Source organism: Talaromyces proteolyticus (genome assembly GCF_021365285.1).
Source record: "Talaromyces proteolyticus strain PMI_201 chromosome Unknown BGW36scaffold_10, whole genome shotgun sequence".
NCBI classification, from domain to species: domain Eukaryota; kingdom Fungi; phylum Ascomycota; class Eurotiomycetes; order Eurotiales; family Trichocomaceae; genus Talaromyces; species Talaromyces proteolyticus.
This window is the reverse complement of record NW_025764286.1, coordinates 1384464-1409521: the sequence shown is the minus strand read 5'-3', so window position 1 is coordinate 1409521 and position 25058 is coordinate 1384464. Positions and strand designations below refer to the sequence as shown.

Below are 25058 nucleotides of genomic sequence, written 5' to 3'. Positions count from 1 at the left end.
CTGTACGGGATAACTCTCAGGTGCCAAAAATGGTGTATTATTTTGTTTCGAATGTGGTATCTCCCTCTGCCACCATCTATGTCGGCAAAGACAAGTTCGAGAGTACGGCGAGATCGTATCCAGTATTTCGAAGAGCAGTATGAGCTGACCTTACACCGCCTAAACTAGACGAGGAGTTGATAAAATATGGACTAGAATCCGATGTTTGGTAAATAACTTGGCACCTAGCTCTTCATCCAATAGCTATGCAAGCAAAACGCAATACTGATATTTGATTGAATGCTCTAGGGTTCGTTACTTGGTCCGCCAATGTTTCCTTGCAGATATTTAGCCTGACAAAGTTGGTAGTTTCACGTCGACAACTTGTCTAGTGCCCACGTGTACCTACGTCTTAGGGATGGCGAATCTTGGGACAGCATTCCCAATGACCTTTTAGAAGACTGTGCGCAGTTGACGAAGGCCAATTCTATCGAAGGTGAACCATCTTCTTTATGGACGCATTTAGAGGAGGCTAATATATGTACGAAACAGGAAACAAAAAAGATAATATCACCGTCATATACACACCATGGGCCAACCTGATGAAGAACGCGTCCATGGCGGCCGGACAGGTGTCTTTCCATAACCCTAAAATGGTGAAAAAGGTCTTCGTCGCAGCCCGTCAAAATCCAATCGTCAATCGACTCAATAAGACGCGGTCGGAGAAATTCCCTGATTTGCAAGCCGAGGCTGAAGAGATCATGAAAAAGAAGAGGAGAGAGGAAAGAAAGGCTAGAGAAGATAAGAAGACATTTGAGAAGAAGGAAAGGCAAGAGCGTGAGCAGCTGAAGTGGCAGAAGGAACATGCTTATGACGACATGTTCAGCGAAGAGAATCTACTGCAGAGCAACAACCAAGATCGCGACGCGGATTTTCTTGATGATTTTATGTGACAAGCCCATTGAAACACTGCGAGGATTGATGTATATCGGACCCGATGGAGAAGATGAGTTGAAGACCCTCCTCGGGAGGGTGTGTGCAATACATAATAGAAGATAACAAAGGGAAAAAAGAAAATCAATGGCACGAACCTGAGGAGGGAAATATTGACGAGGACGCTGCAGACGATGATATTATTAAACAATAATACCAGTAATATGAAGTATAGGCGCCAAGGGGCGCTTTCCCCAAACGGGAACGCTAGCTGTACTTTCCCCAGTAATGCGCCGTCACCGCAGACAATAGTATTAGTTGGCTTGTCGTCGTGGTTGGCGTTACATATACTTGGTATGTAGGCGCCACATATAACCAGACAATATTGAAGCCATCTCGGAGTCATAATGTCTCCTGAAAAACAGGCAGTTGCACCGCCAAGTTAGTCAAGACTTCACTGACAATGCACCTCCCGCTAACCTGAGCCGTCCCATCTAGGCTCCAAGTCCAAAAAGAACAAAAAGAAGAACTCCGCAGCCAAACAAAATGCCGATGGTAAAGGAGGTGTCAATGAATCGATACAAGTTACTGGTAACAAACCAGGCCAGGAATCAAAAGTATGGCTATGCAATGCGCCTCGTTGGTTGATCTGTTCCGAAGTATTGCCACTAACTCACTACCGTAGCCTCAAACCGAAGACTCAAATGGCATTTCAACGAACGAGCCGGACAGTGAAACTCCGGATATAAAGAGCAACGAAAAAGAAGATGAAGAAGAAAATGGAGAAGAAGAAACGACGACGACTTCAAAAGGCCGTGGCACGGCTGAGCAAGCTGACGCCATGGCAGCTTCTGCGGAATCCGAAAACAAGTTCGATGCACTTGTTCGAGATCGTGATTCTCTTCGTGCTGAAGTGACTGAGCTCCGCAAGTCATTAGAGGAGCTGCAAAACAAACACACTGGAGAAATGGAAGCTCTTCAACAGAGAGTAACTGACTCGGAGACCAAGAAAGAGCAAGCAGAAAGTCAATTTCAGAAGTTGATGGAAAGGGTAAACACCATCAAGTCGCAATTGGGGGAGAGACTGAAGGAGGATGCGGTAATTTTTCCAATAGACCTATATGTTTACTTGAAATTGCACTAAGTTTTCATGTAGGAAGAACTTTCTCGTGCGAGGACAAGGATAGAGGCATTGGAAGAGGAGAACTCGGAGCTGAAGGAAGAAATTGATTCAAAGACGACAACAATATCAGGATTGAGGAAAGATGCGGAGGAAAATTCTAAAGAGCTGATAGGTTTGCGAGACAGAGCTGCCGTCTCTCAACAAAATTGGATTAGAGAAAAGGAGGAATTGCTGGGTCAAGAGTCGGACATTCGCATTGAATTTGAAGAGGCTAAGCAGGCAATGCACAACTGGGAAGTTTTGGCGATGGAGGAGCGCTCGATCAGAGAAGGGCTAGTAGGAAAAGTGAATGACTTGGAGGAGCAACTCTCCACTCTTCGTGACGAGTATAATACTGCGATTAATGACAACAATACACAGTCAGTCACGATTGATGGGTTACAGCGGGCTCTACAGGAGATTCAAGATGGTACGTAACTGGAAGTCTTTGTTGTGCTCCCAAACATTAATTGTAGGCTAGCCCGAAAGCAAGAGCTACGTGAACTCGTCCAGTCCTCTGATGCACAACTCGAAGAACTTAGGACTTCTGTTGGAGCGGCCGAAGAAAGGGCCATTAAAGCTGATACAGAACTGGAACAAGCGCGAACGGAGCTCTCGAGACTTCTCCCTTTCGAAAAAGACGTCAAGGAGAAGAATTTACTCATTGGAAAATTACGACACGAAGCTGTTACGTTGAACGACCACCTTACTAAAGCGCTAAGGTTTCTAAAGAAAGGGAAACCTGAAGATAACGTCGATAGGTATGACCCAGGTTACGTTTCTCTTTCAGAAAAAATTACTTATTCAATAATATTCAGACATATTGTGACCAACCACCTTCTTCATTTTCTTGCACTTGATCGATCTGATCCCAAGAAATTTCAAATTTTACAACTTATAGCAGCTCTTTTACAGTGGAACGATGGTACCAGAAACCCTTTGGCCATTTTTAGAATCAGGAACTTTACTGACAACCTCAACCAGATCAACGTGAGCAAGCTGGGCTTGCTCGTCCAGGTACTTCAGGCAGTGTCGCTGGACTACAGGTGCCGAAGTTTTCCGTTAGTCGAAGACCGAGCGCACCTTCTCTAGCCACTGAATATATGGAGAATGGTCATGCTGGTAAAGAGACATTGGCAGAGCTATGGTCAAATTTTCTGGAGCAAGAAGCTCAAACTGGCGGTGGAAATGCGACCAGGTCTGGTTCTAATGCTGGTCTTAAATCGCCTTAGATACAAGACTGAACACTATCACGACCAAGATATCTTTGCTACTATTCTTGTATTTTTGATCTCCTGGGTCATGTTTGACATATCTTGTAGACGATAATTACTAGATTTAAATCACATATTATATGATTCTAATTAATGTGTCGATACTGTAAGTAGTTGGGTATGAATAATGTTCTAGTCGCCCTACCCTGTCTTTTCAAATGCTATGATGTTCGCGTAGATTAACCTGGAAAGCCTAGTTATAATGCTCATACATAAGCCCCGAATTTCGCATTGAGACTTGTACCCTTGACTTGCTTCACACCCTGTATAGAATGGGAAATTGCTTGGCAATAATAGCAACGAGATGGATTTATTGATTTAATCGCTTTCTAGGCAAAGCTATGATCTAAGAACATGTGTCCATTTGTTTCTTAAGAAGAGAAAGGCCGTGCGAACAATGTCCCCATGCTGGACGGTGAGCGACTCCATATTTACTGCTTCATTTGATACGGCTAAATCAAGATGAAGAACAAAACTTTAGGGCCAGAGAAGACAAGAAAATTTAAGAATTTAAGGAGACTAGCTAGACAAGCCGAGGACAATCCACATGCATGGAAAGCAAGAGGTATGGCAAAAAGAAAGGGAATGAAACAACGTTCCGTAGGAAGCACACAGTTAAAAGGATATCTGTAACGAAAGGAAATGGAAAGCTAGCTATCATGGGCTCCAAACGACAAGCTTTTGTGCACATTTCTGTCCCCTGGACTACACCACCAGCTATGACATACCGTCTGCCAGCTGCATCATTACCGTAGCCATTGGAGTCAAAATTAGTAGCCGTTCATTGTAACCCTCTGCGAGTTTCGGCTTAGTTCTCGATCAGCCGAGGGGCTGATGGGCCTGCTGCCACTGTGGCCTCCAGCGGCACTGCTCTCCTTAAGAGCCAACAACTGCTTGGCACGGAAAGTCTCGTAGTGGATCTGGCTGGTTGTTTCGATGAGGTCCTGGAGGTGTGTACGAGTCAAGAAGTTTCGAAGGTAGACGAATTCGCAATGGTTCTCATCTTCGACGTTAATCACACCCCAACGATTCTGTCGGCCACGGACCTGCTTTCCATTCACGACAATATTCTTTTCACTACCAACAACGGCAAAAGGAATGATGTCCTAATGTCTATTTAGAAGTCGTTCATATATGGATATATTGCTGGTGATCTATTACCTTGATCTGAGCATTCAACCCACGCTCTTCGTCATCAAGCTCATCATTGTCGTACGGGTACATCTTCAAGTTGTGGAATAAAAACTCCTCCTTGATTCTCTCCTTGAACTCTTGTCGCTCTTCTAGAGTCAAAGAGTCAGACTTGGCAATCACGGGAACGACATTGACAACGTCGGAAAGTTTCTTGAGGACGACAATATCGATGGGTTTCAGGCTACACGTTGTGATTAGTATAATTGTCCAGAATCACCAATTTCTTTTCCAACATACGCATGACCGGATGGCTGAATGAAGAACAGACAGCAATGAATACGGGTGTCTTGGATATAACGTTCACGTTGAGCTGTGAGCTCTTTGCGAAGATAGGCGGAATGCTGATCTTTGATGTACTTGACAATCGGGTCCCAGCTATCAAATGAGTTTAGCATGTATTCCAGGTTGCTGGGCTTGAAAGCATACCATCGGTCATTGTTCACTTGATCGCCGTATCCAGGAGTATCAACTATGTTCAGTCTCAAACGCACCCCGTTTTCCTCGATGACTATGAGATAGGTAATTGTCAACATCCATTCATAAATAATTCGTTGTGTGACATACTGTGAGAGACAGTTTGGATTTCGGTGGTAGAGCGAACGGGCTCATTGGGAGTTAAGCGACCCTTGGAGTCGATCAAATGCGACGCGAAGATGGTGTTTATCAAGGTAGATTTTCCTAGACCAGTTTGACCTTGAACACGACGTATCGTCAGTAACCTGCTCAATTTGATGGCCGGGGGAGGCTGTACTAACCAACACACATGACATTGAATTGAAAGCCACGCTTCAACAGCTTCTTTTCGATCTGAGACGTGATGCTGTCAAAACCGACGTGGCTGCGAGGAAAGACGGTGCTCGGTGAAGCAGAGGCATTCGCGGTGGTGGCCATGATAGATAGCTGAGCGAGCTGGCGAACGCAGAAATGAGGAAGGAATAGGGCGGGGGTAGGCAGCGCCTCGGCAGAGCTCAATGGGCAGGCAGGCGGATTGGAGAGAGAGAGGGAGGGGGAAATGCTGCAAAGATGGTATCGAAGGCTTCGCAGCGAGTGGCCTACAAACAGTTTTGAGCGGAGTTGAGGACGACGACCCCCTATTGCCCTCAGTGTTAATTGTTGCGGATCAGGGGTCGGTGCCGCCAAGCCACAAGTGGCCTAGGGCCAGGCAGCTCCCTCTCTCCACTCAGCACGTATGGTTCTTGCCGCTACCCGCAGTTTGATTCATCACCACCATTTCATCTTATTAGTATTAGCAAATTTCAATGCAGCTGCTGTGTCACGTTCCGGCCCTTGATATGTATTAGAGACACCCCGCTTGCAATTCGAACGACTTGGCTTTGTGAGAACGCTACGGCACTTCCCTGGACATCATGGCACTGCGAATAATTCCCAATTTTTCACCTCTGTCGTCGTTGGCGTTACCCATCCTCTCTACAGTCCTCCGGCTCAACACGACAAATAGACCATATATCACGCCTAGTGAACTGCCAGTACTGGGCGGACCTCCAAAAGCCAGTCTCTCCTCTCTCCTCGCAGATATCTGGGAGTCTGTCCTGCGAGCGGTCCCGAAGAAAAAAACATCGCATATGAAAAAGCGACATCGACAGATGGCCGGCAAGGCATTGAAGGATGTTAAGAGCATTGTTAGATGTCCAGGCTGCGGTCAGGAGAAAAGGGCACATATTCTATGTTCTCATTGTGTGCAGGGTACGTTCTGATATTCTCGGATGGTTACTGCGATAGCTAATCCGCGTTTTTAAAAAGATATCAAAGAGCAGTGGAAAAAAGCTCTCCGAGAGTAAATTCAATCGAAATTTTAATCGAAGTACTCGGATACAAACATACACTATGGAGATAGGTTGATTTGGGGAGCCTGAGAAAATCGTGGCCATCTACCGCAGTAGTGAGCGCATGCATGATGAATGGCGTATGGGTGCCTTTTTGGTCATTAAGCATTGGATTGTACTACAATAGTGGTTTACTGTAATATAACTTTCTCTGTATAATTACCTTCTTTTACCTTTCTCTCATCTTAAAAAAAATCAAAATTTTGCGATGGTTGCAACCATATTCGGGGTAGTTTATTGTTTGCCCGCAGGTCTTGGCAACAAATTTGCGATAACCACCTTCAAGGTTTCTCAGGCCCTGCTGATGCTGAGACGGAAACGGAGACACAGGAGACATGGTGAGAAAATCATATATGCATATAAAATCAAAACGGTGACAAGAGCTCTGACAGAGCATCCAAGTCTAAACAATACTTGTCCTGGAGCTCGGCGGACAGTGGTAAGTCATGTTCCATCCCACCCTCAAGCATGTATTAAAAATAGCTATGTACAACCAGCCCATCCAATTGATATTTTCTCGCTGGCTGTGACGTCTAATCAGATCTTGTCGGCATCTGGAGCATCTGCCCTCAAAGTTCATTCTACAGCAGATCCTGATTTCCCTTTGGTCCAAAGCATTGAGGATGCCCACAAAATCGGATGCCACCATGTTGTCACGTCTAGAAACGGTTTGAATGCCGCAAGCATTGGGTTTGAAGGAGAAATCAAAATCTGGGCCCAGCAAAATGGGTCATGGTCTGAGATCACCCAACTATCACGTAAGTTCTACTTGACACCTGCGTGGAATACAATGAGTTTAGCCACCATCTAGATGCCTTACGGCAGTCAGACGCTTGGGCGATCGTTCTGTCAGACGATGCCAAATACCTCGCTGGGACGACACATGATGGCCACATCAAGGTTTGGGATCTCACTAGCAACGGAGAACAGTTTAGGGATTATGAAACCAAAGGGACCTTCGGCTCGTGCATTGATATGGTTCGTTTACTTACACCAAGGCGACCACAACCACCTTTGGCTAATAAAACGCCCCTTCCATCTAGTCTAGTGATGGAAAGTACATAGCAAGTGGCCATGAAAGCGGAAGCATCTATATATTTAGTAACGAAACTGGTCGTATGCCGTTTTCATTATCCGGTAAGTGCCATGAAGATCATCTTGAGTTTATGTTATTCCAAGCATGGACTTATTATTATACAATAGGACTTGTGAAACCAGTGCGTGCAGTTGCATTCTCTCCTGGCGGAAAGCTGCTGGCAGCAGCAGGAGATTCTAGAGTAATTGCGCTCTATGACACAGAGTCTGGCGAGCAAGTTGCCCAACTCTCCGGACACTCAGCATGGGTATTGTCTCTGGACTGGAGCCATACTGGCGAGTACCTTCTAAGTGGGTGAGTCTCAGCGTGGCCTCCTTTTTGTCATTCAGCAAATTATAGATCTTCCATGCTAACACACAGAAGCTCCTTCGATGGGAAAGTGAAAGTATGGTCTATTGAGCGAAGAGCTTGCGTTGCAACTCATTCAGAGTCAGAAAAGGCCGTGTGGAGTGTGAAATGGTTACCAAAAGTAGGAAAGACCGAAGGATTTGCGACCGCCGGCGCCCATCGCAGTGTATGGTTCTACCGAGAAGCGACTGGAGGTTAGACCATTCATGAAATTAAATCAAATGAAATTGGCTATCTGTTGCAGGTTGTCGGATGAAGTGGCCAGGACCCGACAACGAATTTGAAGAATATTCATTACGAAACTCGACGGTAGTATTGCAGAAGATAAAATTCAGGGTATCACTTTATATTAAGATTAATGACATGAGCATTGCTCAGGCAATTAATGGATATCATTTCATGGATTCCACAAATAGTCGGCGCATCCTTTTCAAGAGGGCCCCAAAATCTCGATCCTCATTGACAATTTCCAGCTCTCGTTCGACGGTCGCTCGGTCTAATCTGGGTTTGGTGTGATAGATCTCGTAGTCTCTGGAAGCCGTACTCAATTCGAACCAAGCTTCTTTGTCCCAATCCTTCTCAACAATATGGCTGTAGACTATTTTAAGGCGATCTTCCCTGCCAGCGCCTTCAATTCGCATGCAAAGATAATCCTGCCAGAATTCTAGTTCTGGCATGTTGAGCCGCGCTTGCCCGTCCAGGTATTGAGAGTGAGCCTTCTGAGCTTCAAGTTTCTGATCTATGGCCGCCTGTGTTTCCGCAATCTGTCGCTTTAACCTGTCGCGCTTCGCTAATCGAGAGTCTCGCTCAAGCGTTATCGAGGAAATGTGCGCGTGGATTTCTGCCGCTTCTGCCGCTTCCCTTTGGATTGTTTGCGCGTGATCTTGAGTTTTTGAAGTGAGGATTTTAATATCGTTGCGCTTCATGTCTTCGTCCTCTGTGCCGTTATGGTTAGCCAAAAGCTCAACTTTTACGAGGTATGGAGCTCTTACTTTGAAGCTCCGCTAGGTTGATATGGAATTGATTACGCTCCTCCAATACTTGTTTCCGGCCTCGCTCAATAAACGCGTCGAATTTTGCTGAAAATTGTGACATGCGACTGCGGAGGTCCTCAAAGCCGAAATTGATACTTGGAAGAGAATCGGCCATTGACGGCGCTTCAGTAGAAGCCAGCGGAGGCCGCATGGCGCTGGTCGACAGGGAGGGTTCGAACGAAGCCATCTTGAGTAGATTATGAGCGTATTGCAAAAGAAGCCGGTCGGCACTGCTTTAAGTCCTTTAGCGTGAGGTTTGGACAGGATTGGGTATCTGAATGATAAATTGGTTTTTGTTCGCGTCGAGGGGAGCAGATACTAATTAGATAAGAGAGTGTTTCGCGCTTAGGCTGAAACAGTCACGTTCAGCTGACAGTTGCGGAGGCAACCAGCCCGCCAAGCTTTCATCCGCTAGCTCTTACTTGCCTACTTGCATCATAGCTCAATCTTTTTTCTTTTCGAGCCTGCACATATCTGGACAAGATATTGACGAGCAAACCCAGCTATCACGCCATTACTACCGCCGTAATCAGCTCTTTTTCAAGTATTCAAAAACGCGAATTGTACATGATTACTTTTCGCAATGACTGCATCGTCGCATGAAATAACGGATACGACAATCACCACCACAAAGCCAAATGGATGATAAGCGTGCAGATGCAGATGCTCTTCGCTATGGCCATCCAGGTCCGGCCACCTACTCTGCATCCTCTCAGTCGTGGAACTTTTCTCGAGACTTTAGCCGCAGATACATACTTTCCCATACTGGGTTACAAAAACTAGCTGTTCCTCCACAGTCAAGCGTGTCAGGTCTGGAGAGAGATCGAAATGAAGAGCAAGCGCTGTTTAAAGGCTATCCTGAGCTTCTTGGAGTGACGCTATCCTTTGAGCGGATGGAAGAAATATCCAGAATGATACATGAGGCAACCTCGTTTTTTGATCCGAAGATATCCTCCTTGATAGACTTTGGAAATGCGGTACCGTCGAATTTCGATCGATCGGAAAAACCACCACCTATTCCTATCGCAGCGTTTGCCACGGGAAGAAATGGAAATATTCTTTCTTTTTGGTCCATTGACAACCAATCAATCAGCACCAACCAAAAGCCAGAAATATTTATCCGTGTTCCCACAATAGGCGGTTCTTACATGTCCAATTCGCCTTGTGGTGAGTCTCCTATACGTCAAATACGGTTTGCGGAGAGCCTCGAAGAGCCGGCAAGTCTCCTAGCAGTTCGGCTGGAATCATGTACCTTGATTTTACAACCCCGCTATCACAAAAGCCTTTTGCCTGTACAGCCACTGGGTACTTCCAGTCATAAGCGATTTCCGCTTCAAAGTCAATCTCGTATTAGCCCTAATCTTCTCGTCGAAATTACAACCTCTCAAACAGGAGGGTTTCCTCACGTTGATGTGGCTTTCAATCCTTGGTTTCCGAGCCAAGTCGGTGTCATTGACGAGCGAGGCAATTGGAATCTCTGGGATTTATCTAACCTCCTTGAAATTGAAAATGGTGGTAGTACTACTATTGAGCATTTGCAATCTGGTTCACTGCCTTGGTCTGATTTGAACGGACACTTGGATGCCGATGTGTCTGTTCAGTATGACGGGTGGGGGAAAATTGAATGGGTTGGAAATGTTAATACCTTTTTCGCCTGCAATCGACGCGACGCCGTTCTGTATATCACGGAGGATACCACTGCTATGTCTTGCACTGTGGAGTTCAATTGGGGTTCTCCGTCTGAATGGATATTAGATGTGAAAGTTCCTTCACATGCTCCTGAAATATTCATTCTTACCACTTTAAGAGTTCTGTGTCTGGATATAAGTTACCTTATACAACATCCTCAGTCTTCAGTGAGCCCACGACTATCGTGGCGACATAATCGTGATCCAGATGATCTTACTTTGCGATTGACATCTATTTCTGTTGGTGAGGAGTATTACCTCGTTCTCTACTCTCGCCTTGATGCCTGTATTCTGGCCTTCCAGGTATCATTTCCCCGTGTTGATGATTCAATGACCACCTGTTTCGCCGAGCCTTTTTATGTCTATATCCCCCCGACTTCGATCGATCAAGGGCTCGCCACGATCAGGCACACGGCTTTCCTTAAAACCATATTGTTCAAAGAAGTTGAACAAGAAGCTTTAACGGATCAGGATGATTTTGCGCCTCATGCTAGGCTTATAAAGCTCTTTGTCCTTGATGATACACTCTCTATCCGGGAACACCTGTTTTCATTACCTCTTACTCAGGGTACATCATCTGCTACTGACTTTATAACGAGTCGAGATGCCTTGCCACTTATGAAGAGAACTGCGTATCTACAGAAAAAGGAGCTGTTTGAGTTGGACCTTTTGGGTATTGGTGAATCGGACATAGGTGAATTAGCATCCCAATATAGCTTTACGCATAACTTGTCAGAATCTGTGTCATTAGCAAAGCCATTCTCTTCCCGTGCGGCTGTAGATTTTACGTTGCTTTATGCGACTCTCGCAGGGCATCGTTCACCTTCTCCGAAAGATTCGACAGATACATCATTTATTCGTGTTTACCGAAGTCTCAAGCAGTGTTTGGAGCGGCTGGCTGCGTCTTTTCTGGATACCACTGAAATCGAACCTGTTACTGGCCAAACGATGCTAGAAATCATCAATAGTCTTCCTGTCTCTTCGGATATAGACGAAAGCTCCCAGGACATCTTCTGGTACATTTCACAGTTCGCTCAGATCAGTAAAACTACCGGAAGTCTGATGTATTACCTACCGCTAGGAATGTCGATACAACATGTTGACAAATTGGCAAAGTCGGTAGTCTCATACCAGCGGTTCAACATGTTGGAATTTTACGATAAACTCACTCAATACTGGTTATCTACCTTGCCCGAGGATTTACCGGCATGGACTCGTGTTTCAAAGGAAAAGGCTATACGGAATATAACGACAGAACTATCTTTGGCGACTATGACATACATAGGCACGCCGCTATTTACCAGTCCTGGTGCAGTTGTGGTTCCTAGCACTCCTCAGGAAACAGACCTAATGCCAAGCTCGAGTCATACCTCAGAGCTCGACCATAGCCAAGTTGGTGTACGAGAGACGTACGATATGCTTGGACTCGGTTCACTTGTTGGGAAAGTCACCGATGACACACTGCCAACCGCCGCAGAAGATATTCTCTCTGATTGGGTTATAGGAGGAGACCCCCATGCCGTGAATTGGAGAAAGATTATCTCCTATGATGCTTCAACAAACAAGACCACAATGCCAGAACGAGTACGGAGGCTTTCACGATCACGATCACGAGGTCTTACAGAAGACTTAAAGCTTATACGATCTTCCCCGATTGTACCCATTGTTCAAGACTCCGGAAGCCAGTCTTATCAAACAATCCCCAGAGACAAGCTTTTTAGCAGTCAAGTAGTTGAAGAGAACCTGCCTATGACTCAAGTCGAACGAGGCCTCTTCGGTGGTAGACAAGGGGCCAGGTCAAGAAAGAAGAAGAGAACGGCAGGTTTTTGATCGGCATTAGCATTTTCCTATAGCTTGTGGCAGCAATCGTATCAAGTGTTCAGATATATCTAGTCATGTATGTGTGACGTAGTAAAGCCCTTGTTTTAGATATATGGCGGGTGAGTGTAATTAGTATGATTTTTCTATACCTATTTACAATATCTTACATGCTGGCCTTGACTGGACCATAGATTGGATGAGTAGAAGCCCTAAACTGGTGTGGCACAGCTTACGTTTCAACTAAAATATATTTGTGCACGCGATTTCCAATGCTTGCTTTGTAGCAAATATATTTTGTTGCCGGTCGAGGAGAAGTATATTACGTGAACTTAGGTTGATAAACTTATGAAGCGACCAATAAGTGACTGAAATATAGAACCAGTACAGTGTACGCTAATGCGAACTGACACGCATGAGTAATACTCCGATACAATGTCGACATCTGGCTGTAAGGCGGCGAGCCCCCCCGCCTCCAAGGTGCATTTGTCATTCCGAACCACCTAAAGTGTCAGCGGTGTTTCATACTCCTCTAAAACCCTCACACAACTTTTTCCTAGTTGGCGATAAATCTTGATACTGTGAATATATTTAAATTAAACACCAAGTCGCGTTTCCCAAGGAACCTCGATCATCAAGCAAGTCGCCGGTTTTATTCTACCCCGCATACATCACAGACTCCTTACCATTTGTCAATATGGCTGAACACCAGTACAAATTCAATGTCTCCATGAGCTGCGGAGGATGCTCTGGCGCCGTGGAGAGAGTATTGAAAAAGCTAGATGGTGAGTTCTACTGGATGCTCGTACCTATTCAAGCTCTCTCGCGCGATTGACATTGTTGACCCCGGAAGACGCTCCCTCAGACTGCGACAGTCTATCTTGATTATTTTTGACTATGGCTAACCTCGGATTTTTATTTCTAGGTGTCAAATCATACGATGTCAGTTTGGAGTCGCAGACTGCCACCGTCATCACCGAACCCTCTCTGCCTTACGACACTGTTCTTGCGACTATCAAAAAGACCGGCAAGACTGTAAACAGTGGTGAGGCAGATGGAACACCTCAAGAGATATAAAGATGGTCGACGGATGAAGAGCAATATCTACACATATAGATTGTTAGTCGGCCGTGTCATACACATTTTCGATATCCAAGCTTAGCCAGCTATCACGCTCCTGCATTTTGAATCCTATACGCACATACCTTGTTATTCGAATCTATACTAATTTATGGATTGAAATCCGATATTCTTATAAATTGAAACTAAATGTCTTCGAAAATCAAATACCCAGGGTATCATTGATGCTATCTAAAAATAAACTCCAACCAAATATGCACCCGACAAGCAGGCTTCCTTCGAATACCTGAAATTAACCACAATAGCCGTTACTTAGTCTCTTATAGACAGTAAAATCTGTTCAAGCCAAGTAAAGAAATACAAAGAGGTTCCACGTCCAAGCTATATTTCAGCCTTCCCACAAGGGAAGAGTAGCTGTGTACCACTCTATAGGGGAAACCAACAGAATACCACCACCTATCTTGGTAAGAGTCTCTCAGTAAAGGAAATGCGTACTTCATAATAACTTGCTTCTTGTCGCTAAGGATTCATTGACTTTTCTAGCTGCACCTCGTATCTTCTAATAGCTGACACGGGTAGGCCGTCTTTCTTCTTTTGTGTTGCCGAAGGTGAGCCACGTGAAGAAGCACGAAACCCGTGCAGTTTATGAGAAGATGGTGCAGGTGAATATTGGGGAACAGAGCTCCTTGACCCCCAAGATGCTGCTCTGGGGTCTAATCGAGCGTTTGGATGGTCAGGCTCGTGTCGTTCACCCGGCTGCAACAACCCGACATGCTGCTGGGGCCCATGGGCACTGCTGGGTCGCGTATAATCTTCTGCATCAATTATACCTCTTTGGTACTCATAATCGTTAGCCTTGCTCCGCCATCCAGAATTATCTGGCCGATAACTGAAGTGCGGGTGGCCAGCTATATAGGGTTTTTGCGTAACTTTGTTTCGTGGAAGTTCCACTAGGTAATTTTCGTTACTCAACATCGGACCTTTGCTTTGTTTGAGTGTATCAAGATATGGATCCACAGTATAACGGTGATCATCTCTGATATAGTCGCCTGTAGGTGCCAAACCCGCTTTCATGGATGACTTCTCTAGCGACGCTTCGGGACGAGTTATAGTGTGGATTGGTTGTTCTAGGTGTTCTTCCATCAAGAAGTTTGAGTCTCGACTTGCGATAGGCATTCTGTATACATCCCTGTTATCCAGGGCCTGCCCTATGTGTCGGTTGCGTGCAGTCAGAGGCGGAATGATTGGCAGTCGTTTGTCACCGAGACGATGAAGAGCAATATTTTCACAAGATACAGGGCGACGAAGATCCGAGGAAATCTGCTCAAGTTGTAGGCGTCTCCGCTTGGGATAATCCTTACCTTCATCAGTGAGATTTATAACGTCAATCTTTCTTGAGAGGTCTTCGATTGGACGATCAAGCTGTGCTATAGCATCCCTGTGAACGGTTCTGTGTAGGGAGTAAGAATCATAGGCTCGATTCCTTGCCAATGATTTTTCAATTGCTGACAGGTCTGATCCTTCAATAGAGGGAAAAATTGTCTGCTCGTGAGGTAGCAAGTCTCCCCCGTCATAATTGGTGGCTAGAATTCCAGAAGGATGGATACGCTTTCGGGGATTCTCATAATGTAAACCAAAAGCGGTACTGGGGCCAGCAACAAAAACAGGCGCTACTGGAATATCTGCTGAAGGCTGCGGTCTTCCCTCGGGCGTAGAAGAAGGAATTTTGCTAAAAATAGACCCGTCAGGAAAATGGAGAATATCTGGGGCATTCCGTCGCGAGACAGACTGAATCATAACTCAATCAGTCATTCTATTCCATGAAATATAGTAATTAAACAAGAACGTCTTACCGGATACGGCCTATCATCGTTATGTTGAAGTGAATGATTTTCAGTGTAAAGCTTATCGCCATTGCGAGGCGATTCTGTGCGGCTTGTGCTTTGAAGTTGGAGCCCCAGATTTGATCCTACTGTTATCGGTTGATGATTCGGACGCTCGTTAACTATGGCCTCAGAGATCCATTGTGGATGGTTATTGTTTTTATCAGAGATCTCACGATTGTGAAAATAGCCGCGTTCACGGTCCTGAAATGATCTCCTTTCTCGATAGCGGCCTATGGCTCGGTCCCAAGCTTGGTAGCGGCTGAAACCCCGACGATCGATTTTTGATTTGTTGGTTTCTTGACTTGGACCCTTATGTACGAGTCTAAATCCTCTTGTAAAATCGGCGGCTTGATTATTCTCTTGCTCATCTTCCACATCAACCCTGTCAGTGACAACATTACTCGAAAGGATTTCAACGCTAGAATCGTGATTAATAGTATTGGACTCCTCGTCACGAGTTGGATGACCTTCATCCTCATCGTCTTCATCCTCATCATCAGAAATCACGATGACCTCCCTGAAAACGTCTTCAAGCTCTGGTACACCGTTATCATCTTCACCTCGCCATTGAACGAGTTTTTCCAAAGTAGATTCTTCCACGTTACGTCTTGCCTCTTGAAATGAGGTCTTCTTCAGCAGACGATCATAATCGGTGTATAAATGTCGTATGTGGGCTACAACTGCAAGTTGGGCCCTGCGAGCAAGGGGTAGTTCGACTGCCGTCCCTACTTTTTGCTGTCCCTATGAAGGATTAGACGTTTGATTCAAATGTATAATAAGTGGTATACCTTCTGAAAAGCGGTTTTAATGATCTGATTGACATCGTCGTCAGGGATATTAGGAAAGAGGTCGCGGATGACGTCTCTTGCTTCGGTGTTGATGGTGACCTGAGAGATTTCTGTCCCATTACGTTCATTGGCTATGTTGGTGTTAAATTGCTCAATGGACAGCACGGTTCCATTTTCCGTAAGGTAAACGCCTAGTTCCATACACGCTCTGGCTACGACAGTACTCGGGAAGTGGTATCCCACACGATGGACTTGTTGGGAAAGCCCATGAGTTTTCTGGTGAGGAGTCGTCTGTCAAACACCTTTGTCAGGATTCGGCGTTCATCCTGATCCAAATAATACCGACTTACTGTGACCGCAAATACTTTTAGTCCTTGTTTGCGGCATACTTCCTTACAGACAGTTGTAAATCGAGGGTTACCTGCCGGGATGAAGGTGTACCCAGCCGGAGCCTCTGCCTCGAAATATACCTGCATTCGCGTCAGCGCTCCAAGTACAAGCAGTAATTTTCATGCTGAAAGGAAGAAGGGGACGTACAATGCTTCGAAGCTTCTTTTTCTTTTGAGTGATACTCTCCATGATGACCTTGTGTTTGCGAAACTTGGCTCTGGCCAAGCCATTTTGAGCACGAGTAGCACCCGGCCGCCGTTGTAAGCGCGCCATAGAGGGATAGTTGGTACCTGTTGATGGGGTTCACAGTATAAACCCCATTAGTAGCTTGATAGTGCTCGATGATATCAAATGGCTTGGAGAAAGAAGTAGTCGAAAGAACAGGGCTCGTCTACGTATAGTTCGAAGAACCAGTCTCATCCAGGCTGTTCTGACAGGGTACAAACAGCCAGAAAGCGGAAAGACAGCATCGAACTCTAGAAAGATACGGTCTCACAAGATCGGTGAGGTCTGGAGCATGCACGCAACACGTAAGTTACATGCAGCAGGCCATCATGGCTCCCATCAACAAGAGGAGAGTTGAGAGGGCAAGCACGCAGCGCACATCAATAAAATAAATATGGGCTGCAGGAGCAAGAGTGTTTGGTGGTTGCCGGATGCCAGTTGGGCAGGCAGTGCCGCCGTGGCAGGTGCCCACCATTGAGGGGAGCCCTTTCTGCCTTAGGCCCTTAATTGGTTGCCCGTCGGCGTCCACGGCTAGACTCCAGTACTACTAGTGATCGCCGCCGCCTTGTGCAGGCTTTCCCTGTCGGGCCTATCCAGCAAGAATAATAATTGCGCCCAAGCGAAACCCGGGCGCCGTTGTTTTCTTTGCCCCAGCATATGGACCGGTCAGCCGTCATTGCTGCCTATCGGCATTTGTATCGAAAGGGGCTCCAAGCGATCAGGTATGCGACACCTGGCCGCCATGTTCTTCGACGCTCTCTGCGTTCTGCCTTCGAGCATGGGGACGTGAATGATTTCAACAGCAAAAAGATCGCAAATACCATCCGCTTTCTAGAAAGGGCAGCAGAATCTACGGGACTGGAACACAGGATTGTCAAGAACCTGTTGCATGTCAGGTTTTGGGAGCAGCCACATATGAAACGGCCTTTGAAAAAGTAGGTGTCTAGTGACTCCAATACATCGAGGGAGCTGATCTCTGACCCGGCTAGCCTCGACAATCGCGACGCAAGGCAGATGTACCTTAAAATGTCTGCAAGGACTCCCTTCAATTCTACCTTGATGTTATTGAATGAGAGTCTCGGCACATGCCTAAGATGACGTCGCTTTTCAACGATGATATCTTTCAAGGGCGAATCACATCTGTTGATTTGCAACTCTATGCTCTGCGCAGCATGTTCCTGAGCACATTTGGATGAATATTGAATACTTCACCGGGCTTTAATATAACACAGTAGCAGACGGGTACTGGTTTCAAGAATAATTCGTCGCATTTACACACCGTAAATCTACGCTTGTAACAATATAATATAGACAAATGATATGGGATTCAAATTTAGCAATCAAGCATCCACCACAAAAGCAACTACAGTAATTGAAATTGTATCCTTAGTTGACCGACCCAGATAAGCTTGTATTTTCTAAATGCCGGGTTTAAGTCCAAAGCCAATCAATATCAAACAGGTCTAATGCATGTGGTCCACTCTAGTACCAAGTATTAAACAATTAATTAGGTCGGGCGGATCGCGCTCTTCTTCACTACCTTAGGTTCCGTAGCCCAACCCACCAGACGGAGAACAATTGTCACATGCTCGCCACCACGACGACTTGCACATATTTGAAGCCAAGGAGGAATTCTGGACTCTGCAGCCTATGAAACTGATTCGTCGAGTTCGTGTTTGTTGGAAAATTCCAATGAATATAATTCTTGTCCTTGCGTCTTGAGCCGATAGTTCCCGTTTCTAGACTCGAAAGTTGAGTTCCGAGTCGTTGACTACCATCTGCACACCTCGCCTCGACTGCGACCAGTTTTACCAATCTTCAACCGACTATTTTTCAAACGCAACAGAATATAAGAATTGGAATAGTGAATTTGTACCAGATATAATAAGAACGGCTTTCGACAAAAACCCACACCGGGTTCCAGCACGTTCCGCGGCACACCAGGCGAGCGATGAAGGTCTTCTTCAGCCGGGAAATATGAACAGGCAGGACAGTTACAATATCAACAATGGCGAGGCCGTGCAGGAGCCTGAAACCTACCAGGTGCCAAATATATTATCACAAAATACCCCGGGTGAGCCTTCTTCCTCGAGCACCGGGTCTACACTCGATCGCTACGATGTACAACAACTGCGAGAATTACCCGAGGATGATGGAATGATGTTCCTACGGAAGAAGATTCACGCAATCAGGGACAACAATACAACTAGTCTAGAAAAGGCTCGATTGATACATTCTCTGATGACTGAAAGCTATGATTCTGCACGGAAGGTGCTCGGAGAACATCAGGCATCTCTACTTCGCTCTCCATCAAGTGTGCGCAGTGTCGACCAATCCAGAACCTCGTCGCCACAGCGAATACGCCGATCTCTTGACCAACTTTCTCTCGATCGTAAATTATCAACGGTAGCCCTATCCATCAATAATAGCTACAACCTCACACCTGAAGATTTAGAGCCAACCTACGCGCCTAATGACCCCATCATCGCGACAGACCCCAGTAACACACCGACTTCTGACGCCGAACCGAATGATGGTGATGAAACCGATAGTGATTATTCCGACGAGAATGTGATGATTCTAGGCTGTCATCATTACAAACGAAATGTCAAGTTGCAATGCTACACATGCAAGAAATGGTACACCTGTCGTTTTTGCCACGACGAATCCGAAGACCACGCTCTTGAACGCCGAAAGACCGAAAACATGCTTTGTATGCTATGTGGTCTTCCGCAGCCAGCAGCACAATGGTGCAAGGGCTGTGGCGAGAGTGCAGCATCCTACTTTTGTGAAGTGTGTAAACTTTGGGACAACGATAGTTCCAAAAGCATCTACCACTGTTATGACTGTGGTATCTGCCGTATAGGCCAGGGTATTGGAAAAGACTTCTACCATTGCAAGGTATGCAATCATACACCCTCGTATTTTACATATGCTCACCTGCGAATAGACTTGTAGCGTATGCATTCCAATCTCTATCGAGAATACACATCGCTGTATTGAACGTTCGACGCAGTGTGACTGCCCAATATGTGGAGAATATATGTTCACATCACCCGATACTGTCGTATTCATGAGATGTGGACACAGCATTCACCAGAAATGTTATTCTGACTATTCAAAAACATCATATCGATGTCCAATTTGCAGTAAAAGTATCACCAATATGGAGGCACGGTTTAGGAATCTGGATCGCCTTATCGATAGCCAACCTATGCCAAATGAATTCAAAGACACAAGGGCACTGGTATATTGCAATGACTGTGGAGCGAGAACAGATGTGCCATATCATTGGCTTGGATTGAAATGCGACTTGTGAGTACCTTGTAAGATCAGTTTGCTTAATATGAGTTGCGGTACTAAGAAATCTAGATGCGAGTCATATAACACAGCACAGATTCATCTCCGCAGTGGTGCCGATGAAGTCGACGGCGAAGATATTATGGTCTCACGGGCACAATCTTTTTCCTTTAACTTACCCGAACATACTTGTGAATCATTACCTGCTTCTAGCTTACTTACTGAATCTCTCCAAAACGACCATGATCTGTGGCGGCCGATGACATCGAGCTCAGCTGATGGCCGCCCTTCTGAAGGGACTCAACAGTCTCGTCCACAGCAAACATCTCGTATCGTTGGGAATTATTTCGACCTTTCTCGAGACTCTGCATGGACACCTTCCATTTTCTCCAGTCGTCGAAGTGACGAGGGAAGCGACACCGAAGAATTGGGGTTCTGGGCCAATTCGCCTCTACGTAAATATTCCTTTTTTGGAAAGCAAGATAAAAGCGAAACCGAAAGCGACGGTGTATCAAACGAAGATGATGATGGCGGCATAGGGGAAGAAGAAGAGGAGGAGGATGATGATGATGACGATATTGATCCAATCGAAATCTTTGGGCATCGTTGAAGTCTATTTATAGATGAGCCCATCCACATTGTTAGGCTTGGGTAAATCAGAACCCGTTTTTTAAAAAAAATGCCGTCTTTCGTCATCCTTCTAGAAGCACCCTTGATGGCAGATTCTCCTCATTTCTATTTACGAAACGATCCTAAGGAAGTCTTGAAGAAATGGAAAGTGTTGACGGCAATCCATCATCTTGGCTAATGTTCCTAGTGCCAGCGTCTCCGAAGTCGTGCGATTCGCTTTTGCATCGTCGCACAATGAATGCCTAGCATATACAAAACGAAACCACTGTGATGTCTCTGGACAGCTCTGCGAAATGGGCTTGCTGATTCTTATACGTGTCCATCATTAGCACTAGAACGCTGTGAAATGGGCGTGTTCTAGAGGATATCCAAGTCTTGGAGTGCAGAGAGGTAGGTTCAGCAACCAAAGCAAAGCCACCCAACGATAGTGCAATATACAAGGAAAAAGGACCAGTGGTTGCACCGAGCTTCTCCTGCGCAATGTCTCAGGCCAGGTCAGGTTTGGAGTTGGTATAAGAACACTGTATGATTGCATCATTCCTCCCACAGTGATAACATGGATCGCCTATCAAGGCTTAACCAGACTAGGGAATATGCAACACAAAGTACTTAGTTAGTTAATAATAATAATCAATGACTACAGTCAATAAATCAATTAGCTGTTGAGCATGGATTATCACGACATAGAACCGCAGCTTAGTAAGCCCGGCTCTGCGACGTGACGTTGGTCGATAACGCGCGCGGTGGTTGATAATGGTAGGAGGGGCCGCAAGCATCTTCTGGAATGATCAGTCAGCCACGCCTGACTGTTGCAACAACGCCTGCCTCCCTCCGGCAACATCATCATCATCCTCTTCAGTACTTCTGCATTCGCATAGCGGCCCGTCGCATTAGGCTGGCTTCCGTCGTATTTCCGCGAGCGCCATCTTATCATCTGAAACAAGCACGGACCGACACTGTAATCTCAGTCTTCATGCTGACGATGCCTCTTTTGTTTCATTGTTAACTCACCATTTGTTATCTTGGTTGCATACGTTATCCTTAGAATATCGTCATATCCTCAAGGATCCGCAGCACTCTTGGTATGCCCAGAGAGATTGTACTATGATGATTCGTCGCAATTCCGATATCGAAATTCACCTGCCCGACGCGGGTTCGCAGTCCACTGACTTGACCGACCCTCAGGATATAGAAATGCTCTCCTCCGACAACCCAGAGAATATGATGGCGTTACCGCCTCATATCGCCGCTCGCTTCTACCGACGGTCAGCTAGCGCTCGCCGGGCATCCGAGAAACCCTCTCGCCGGAACTCAATTTCGTCATTACATTCTCATCACTCGAATGTGTCCGCACATGGAGGCCCTCAAAGTAATCACATTGCCCAACATCTTCGTCGTGCTTCCATCTTGGAGAACCGCAAGGCTCGACTAGCTGATAGAGCTGCCCATGCGGAAAAAGTGAGGCTTCGCGCAGCTGTCGCTAAAGCCACTACACGGAATTTGCAGCGGGAGGGGAGAGCTTTAGCAGCTCATCAGGCCCGAGAACGACTTCTAGCTGAGATAACCGCCAAATGTGAGGATGAGGTCCGTCGAGCGAAGAAAATTGCAGAAGAAACCCGAGAGTTGAAAGCCGCGAAGCACGCTCGCCTTCGATTGGAGATGGCAGAGAAATTCGCCGACGCTGAGAAGAGGCGTTTAGACTATCAACAGAAGCATAGACGGCAGCGAGCTAGCAGCTCGCATTCCAGGGAAGAGGCGAAAGCTGTCAAGACTGGAATCAAATCTTTGACTCGTGATTCTGCTGCCCGGATCATCCAGAAGACTTGGAGGAGTCACTCCAGAAGGAGAGTTATGAACTCTTTTCGCTCCCTTGATCTGTCTATACAAAGGATTCGTGAGATGTCTTTTGATGACTTGGGAACCTTTCTCTCTGAAGAAGATGTCTTGAATACAATGGCTAAAGTGCTTCGTCTTTGCAGGATGCAAGATATGGGATGTGGCACTATGGCCGAGCGAGGAGCCGTTCGCACCTTTCTCAGCAGTTATTTAATTCTCACCCACCCAACAGAAGTCATGAGCAGTAATGGTGACCAGGAACAAGATTTGATTGAGAAGGCACGCGACTTGATAGTGGCGTTTGAACAGGTGATCACTCAGCTCTCGAGTGTTCGTCTGCATACTACTAGTTCGGGTGATTTTCAAACACTACGGGAGGCATACAGTGTGTTTTTTTCAGCTTTTCATGCATGGAAGTCTCACGACTCCACGGTACTAGTTGAAATCATGTTAGCTCAATTTGTGGAACTGGAACTCATCTGGCAAACTGTTAAAGATGACCGGGAGGGTGGAGTCGCTGACGACTACAACCAAGGGATTAGGCACAATCAAATATTGCTTCTAGCCAAGTTGAAGCGACTTGCAGGTGCCGATAAGGCTATGGAATTGGTGAGGCAATCTCTCAAGAAGGCAAAGCGTGAACAAAAACGCTTGAGATCTTCGAAACAGGCAGTCCCTCGATCTGCTACCGTTCAGGCGTTGCCTGACAGTCATACCGAAAGCGTGTCTTCTCCCATTAGCGAGACCTTCAATAATGTTGAGAGCATTGTTCTCCGTGAATTGGACAAGCAGCGATTATCCCCGCATGAGAGCTTTATAAAAGCTATGACTGCACTTCCTGAAAACCGAGTGCTGGTGCACGAGCTGCTTCTTAACAAAGAATTTCGGATCGATCAAGACTCGTATACAGCTCCGCGTCAACAAATTATCAAGCATATGACGGATATGATGAGAATAGACGTCGAGGCAGGTCTGGGTACGAAGTGGATAGTTGCAATGGCTACCGTTATACAAGACCGACTTCTGAGGTCACTGAGACCAGGAAATTCTCTGCATGTTCTCATCAGTGAGGCACTGGATCCAAAAATGATCGAAGCTCAATGTAACGCTAATACGTTCTCTTACGACGGGTTTTTCGACTTTATGGGCTGTATTCTTCCCAAACTTTGTGCACCATTCCGAGATCCAGAAGTGAAAGCCTTCACGGAGGATAAGTCTGGTGATGCTATTGATCGGCTGTCCAGATTGATGGGTCTGATTGATTTGCTGTCGTTGGATCATACAAATTTTATGATACATATGGCTGCACCTCAACTCATCCAAGAAGCACCGGGGTATGAGAAGAGAACATTTGAAAAAGGTCTTGAGGACAGGACAATAGTGTTAGATAAGACGAAGCGGTTTTGGCTGGTAAACCGTAACGCGATGGTGGATGAAATGAGACGGCGTGACCCGGAGAACGTCAATGCCTATACACAGCCTTCAGCATCAAAGCTTTACTCCCATGGGTTAGTTGATCTCGTATTCAGCAATTCACCTGTTCCTCGGGATCTTGTCCCTGAGACCCTCGAGCTGGATCATAGTCGACTTGCATTACTGCACATGAAGATCTTCAGAGCTGTTGCAACTGCATCCATTCTATTGACGGCGAAAAATTTGCTCAAACGGGATGTGCGGTCACAGTGGAAAGCGGAAGCCGATCGTATCGTCTCTCTGGATTTCAATGAGGTGCAGCCTGAAAGAATTCTGTCGATCATTGAATCAACCCATCCCATGCCGCCCACGGCTAAATCACAACTACTTTCAACCATTAAACGTGTTGTCAACCCAGTTGTCACTGCCTCGACGACAGCGAAGCTCACTCAGAGCCCTCGATCATCGCTTGAAGTTGTCTCAGGAGCAGTCTTGTCCACTCAGCATGAATCTATTTCGACTGAAACCTCTGCACCCAGTTTTACAGACCCAGTTGCACGGCTCCTTCTATCTCGACTCCGTGCACATGTCTTGTCTCGTCTTAACGCGGCCAGTGCTAGCGAGAGAGTTCGTGCAACCACGACAGCTAGCCAAAGTCTGGCAGCTGCAGGAATGCCTGAGTTCGTGAGTGAAGTAGGCAAACTCGTTGACGACCTTTCTAAGATCAGAGAGGTCGATTGGGTTAGCCATAGTGCTGTATACGACGGAATATTGAGTGATGGCACTGCCTCCACGAACAGTTTGAATTGATACACTTGTCGGATCCTTTGATGCCTCATGAACTTTATATCATTTATCACCATTTTGTATCGTAGCTTATATACATTCTCGTCTTAAAGAAACTACATGTATTTGATTTATTTACTCATCGACTGACGGTCATCAATTTGTTCTTGTATCGCGTGTCTTAGGGGGTTAGAATACATGATGTTTTTTTCAATGTAGAAGAAAGGGGGTAAAATACTTAGAGTTTTGATATTATAATGGTCGTGCAAGCAATAGCCTATGCTGAATTAAATTTGGTGGATTATTGTATGACGCTATGGCATGCGATGCGGCCCCGCAGTCCCCCCATTCACC

At 45.9% G+C, this 25058-nt stretch overlaps 12 protein-coding genes across 12 annotated transcripts; 9 read left to right on the top strand and 3 right to left on the bottom strand.

The window, feature by feature from the left end:
* Positions 1-29: 29 nt before the first annotated feature.
* On the top strand, positions 30-932 carry BGW36DRAFT_399823 (putative DUF814 domain protein; the record flags this gene model as incomplete). Its single annotated transcript, XM_046218565.1, has 4 exons — positions 30-102; positions 169-208; positions 372-475; positions 532-932. 4 exons carry the CDS (start codon positions 30-32, stop codon positions 930-932), a joined length of 618 nt encoding a protein of 205 aa, XP_046068965.1.
* A 302-nt stretch (positions 933-1234) lies between these two features.
* Positions 1235-3438, top strand: BGW36DRAFT_385841 (putative Golgi matrix protein). The gene is made up of 7 exons (XM_046216966.1): positions 1235-1353; positions 1411-1529; positions 1598-2011; positions 2069-2504; positions 2556-2835; positions 2893-2999; positions 3059-3438. The coding sequence occupies exons 1-7, from the start codon at positions 1320-1322 to the stop codon at positions 3304-3306; spliced, it is 1638 nt and encodes a 545-aa protein (XP_046068964.1). The 5' UTR covers positions 1235-1319; the 3' UTR covers positions 3307-3438.
* Positions 3439-3634: 196 nt separating this feature from the next.
* Positions 3635-5616, bottom strand: BGW36DRAFT_385839 (cell division control protein 10). Its single transcript, XM_046216965.1, has 6 exons — positions 5298-5616; positions 5107-5235; positions 4969-5050; positions 4780-4917; positions 4510-4723; positions 3635-4454 (listed from the first exon to the last, which is right to left on the bottom strand). Exons 1-6 carry the CDS (start codon positions 5431-5433, stop codon positions 4119-4121), a joined length of 1035 nt encoding a protein of 344 aa, XP_046068963.1. The 5' UTR covers positions 5434-5616; the 3' UTR covers positions 3635-4118.
* Positions 5617-5753: 137 nt separating this feature from the next.
* On the top strand, positions 5754-6448 carry BGW36DRAFT_33796 (uncharacterized protein). Its single transcript, XM_046213002.1, has 2 exons — positions 5754-6246; positions 6304-6448. Exons 1-2 carry the CDS (start codon positions 5910-5912, stop codon positions 6339-6341), a joined length of 375 nt encoding a protein of 124 aa, XP_046068962.1. The 5' UTR covers positions 5754-5909; the 3' UTR covers positions 6342-6448.
* A 384-nt stretch (positions 6449-6832) lies between these two features.
* On the top strand, positions 6833-8029 carry BGW36DRAFT_362627 (putative meiotic recombination protein Ski8/Rec14; the record flags this gene model as incomplete). Its single annotated transcript, XM_046214389.1, has 6 exons — positions 6833-6856; positions 6928-7144; positions 7198-7364; positions 7430-7523; positions 7590-7776; positions 7843-8029. The coding sequence occupies 6 exons, from the start codon at positions 6833-6835 to the stop codon at positions 8027-8029; spliced, it is 876 nt and encodes a 291-aa protein (XP_046068961.1).
* Positions 8030-8222: 193 nt separating this feature from the next.
* BGW36DRAFT_302025 (chromosome segregation protein Spc25-domain-containing protein) lies at positions 8223-9051 on the bottom strand (the record flags this gene model as incomplete). The annotated part of the gene is made up of 2 exons (XM_046211739.1): positions 8223-8767; positions 8823-9051. The coding sequence occupies 2 exons, from the start codon at positions 9049-9051 to the stop codon at positions 8223-8225; spliced, it is 774 nt and encodes a 257-aa protein (XP_046068960.1).
* Positions 9052-9333: 282 nt separating this feature from the next.
* On the top strand, positions 9334-12547 carry BGW36DRAFT_385834 (RNA polymerase I-specific transcription initiation factor RRN6-like protein). Its single transcript, XM_046216964.1, has one exon. The coding sequence runs from the start codon at positions 9503-9505 to the stop codon at positions 12380-12382; it is 2880 nt and encodes a 959-aa protein (XP_046068959.1). The 5' UTR covers positions 9334-9502; the 3' UTR covers positions 12383-12547.
* A 202-nt stretch (positions 12548-12749) lies between these two features.
* On the top strand, positions 12750-13658 carry BGW36DRAFT_385833 (putative iron/copper transporter Atx1). The gene is made up of 2 exons (XM_046216963.1): positions 12750-13155; positions 13296-13658. The coding sequence occupies exons 1-2, from the start codon at positions 13068-13070 to the stop codon at positions 13445-13447; spliced, it is 240 nt and encodes a 79-aa protein (XP_046068958.1). The 5' UTR covers positions 12750-13067; the 3' UTR covers positions 13448-13658.
* Positions 13657-16918, bottom strand: BGW36DRAFT_33749 (uncharacterized protein). The gene is made up of 5 exons (XM_046212990.1): positions 16662-16918; positions 16475-16594; positions 16125-16415; positions 15304-16077; positions 13657-15238 (listed from the first exon to the last, which is right to left on the bottom strand). The coding sequence occupies exons 1-5, from the start codon at positions 16785-16787 to the stop codon at positions 13970-13972; spliced, it is 2580 nt and encodes an 859-aa protein (XP_046068957.1). The 5' UTR covers positions 16788-16918; the 3' UTR covers positions 13657-13969.
* A 389-nt stretch (positions 16919-17307) lies between these two features.
* BGW36DRAFT_385826 (uncharacterized protein) lies at positions 17308-18103 on the top strand (the record flags this gene model as incomplete). Its single annotated transcript, XM_046216962.1, has 2 exons — positions 17308-17674; positions 17729-18103. Coding segments are annotated over exons 1-2 (382 nt in total), but the record flags the coding sequence as incomplete, so codon positions are not given.
* A 613-nt stretch (positions 18104-18716) lies between these two features.
* BGW36DRAFT_362623 (zinc-ribbon-domain-containing protein) lies at positions 18717-20649 on the top strand (the record flags this gene model as incomplete). The annotated part of the gene is made up of 3 exons (XM_046214388.1): positions 18717-19640; positions 19690-20054; positions 20112-20649. The coding sequence occupies 3 exons, from the start codon at positions 18717-18719 to the stop codon at positions 20647-20649; spliced, it is 1827 nt and encodes a 608-aa protein (XP_046068955.1).
* Positions 20650-21391: 742 nt separating this feature from the next.
* Positions 21392-24967, top strand: BGW36DRAFT_347335 (IQ calmodulin-binding motif domain protein). Its single transcript, XM_046213234.1, has one exon. The coding sequence runs from the start codon at positions 21774-21776 to the stop codon at positions 24726-24728; it is 2955 nt and encodes a 984-aa protein (XP_046068954.1). The 5' UTR covers positions 21392-21773; the 3' UTR covers positions 24729-24967.
* Positions 24968-25058: the final 91 nt, after the last annotated feature.

What these genes read in the sequence shown, in the direction of transcription:
- BGW36DRAFT_385841 (XM_046216966.1), top strand. Translation starts at nt 1,320, where the DNA reads ATGTCTCCTGAAAAACAGGCAGTTGCACCGCCAA. An exon ending in AACCAGGCCAGGAATCAAAA is followed by an intron (nt 1,530 to 1,597) that starts GTATGGCTATGC and finishes TCACTACCGTAG; the next exon opens with CCTCAAACCGAAGACTCAAA. An exon ending in AGAGACTGAAGGAGGATGCG is followed by an intron (nt 2,012 to 2,068) that starts GTAATTTTTCCA and finishes GTTTTCATGTAG; the next exon opens with GAAGAACTTTCTCGTGCGAG.
- BGW36DRAFT_33749 (XM_046212990.1), bottom strand. Translation starts at nt 16,787, where the DNA reads ATGGCGCGCTTACAACGGCGGCCGGGTGCTACTCGTGCTCAAAATGGC. An exon ending in TTAAAACCGCTTTTCAGAAG is followed by an intron (nt 16,078 to 16,124) that starts GTATACCACTTA and finishes AATCCTTCATAG; the next exon opens with GGACAGCAAAAAGTAGGGAC. An exon ending in ACGATGATAGGCCGTATCCG is followed by an intron (nt 15,239 to 15,303) that starts GTAAGACGTTCT and finishes GTTATGATTCAG; the next exon opens with TCTGTCTCGCGACGGAATGC.
- BGW36DRAFT_347335 (XM_046213234.1), top strand. Translation starts at nt 21,774, where the DNA reads ATGATGATTCGTCGCAATTCCGATATCGAAATTCACCTGCCCGACGCG.
- BGW36DRAFT_385833 (XM_046216963.1), top strand. Translation starts at nt 13,068, where the DNA reads ATGGCTGAACACCAGTACAAATTCAATGTCTCCATGAGCTGCGGAGGA. An exon ending in AGTATTGAAAAAGCTAGATG is followed by an intron (nt 13,156 to 13,295) that starts GTGAGTTCTACT and finishes TTTTATTTCTAG; the next exon opens with GTGTCAAATCATACGATGTC.
- BGW36DRAFT_385839 (XM_046216965.1), bottom strand. Translation starts at nt 5,433, where the DNA reads ATGGCCACCACCGCGAATGCCTCTGCTTCACCGAGCACCGTCTTTCCT. An exon ending in CAAGTGAACAATGACCGATG is followed by an intron (nt 4,918 to 4,968) that starts GTATGCTTTCAA and finishes CTCATTTGATAG; the next exon opens with CTGGGACCCGATTGTCAAGT. An exon ending in GGTTGAATGCTCAGATCAAG is followed by an intron (nt 4,455 to 4,509) that starts GTAATAGATCAC and finishes AATAGACATTAG; the next exon opens with GACATCATTCCTTTTGCCGT.
- BGW36DRAFT_385834 (XM_046216964.1), top strand. Translation starts at nt 9,503, where the DNA reads ATGGATGATAAGCGTGCAGATGCAGATGCTCTTCGCTATGGCCATCCA.
- BGW36DRAFT_33796 (XM_046213002.1), top strand. Translation starts at nt 5,910, where the DNA reads ATGGCACTGCGAATAATTCCCAATTTTTCACCTCTGTCGTCGTTGGCG. An exon ending in ATGTTCTCATTGTGTGCAGG is followed by an intron (nt 6,247 to 6,303) that starts GTACGTTCTGAT and finishes GTTTTTAAAAAG; the next exon opens with ATATCAAAGAGCAGTGGAAA.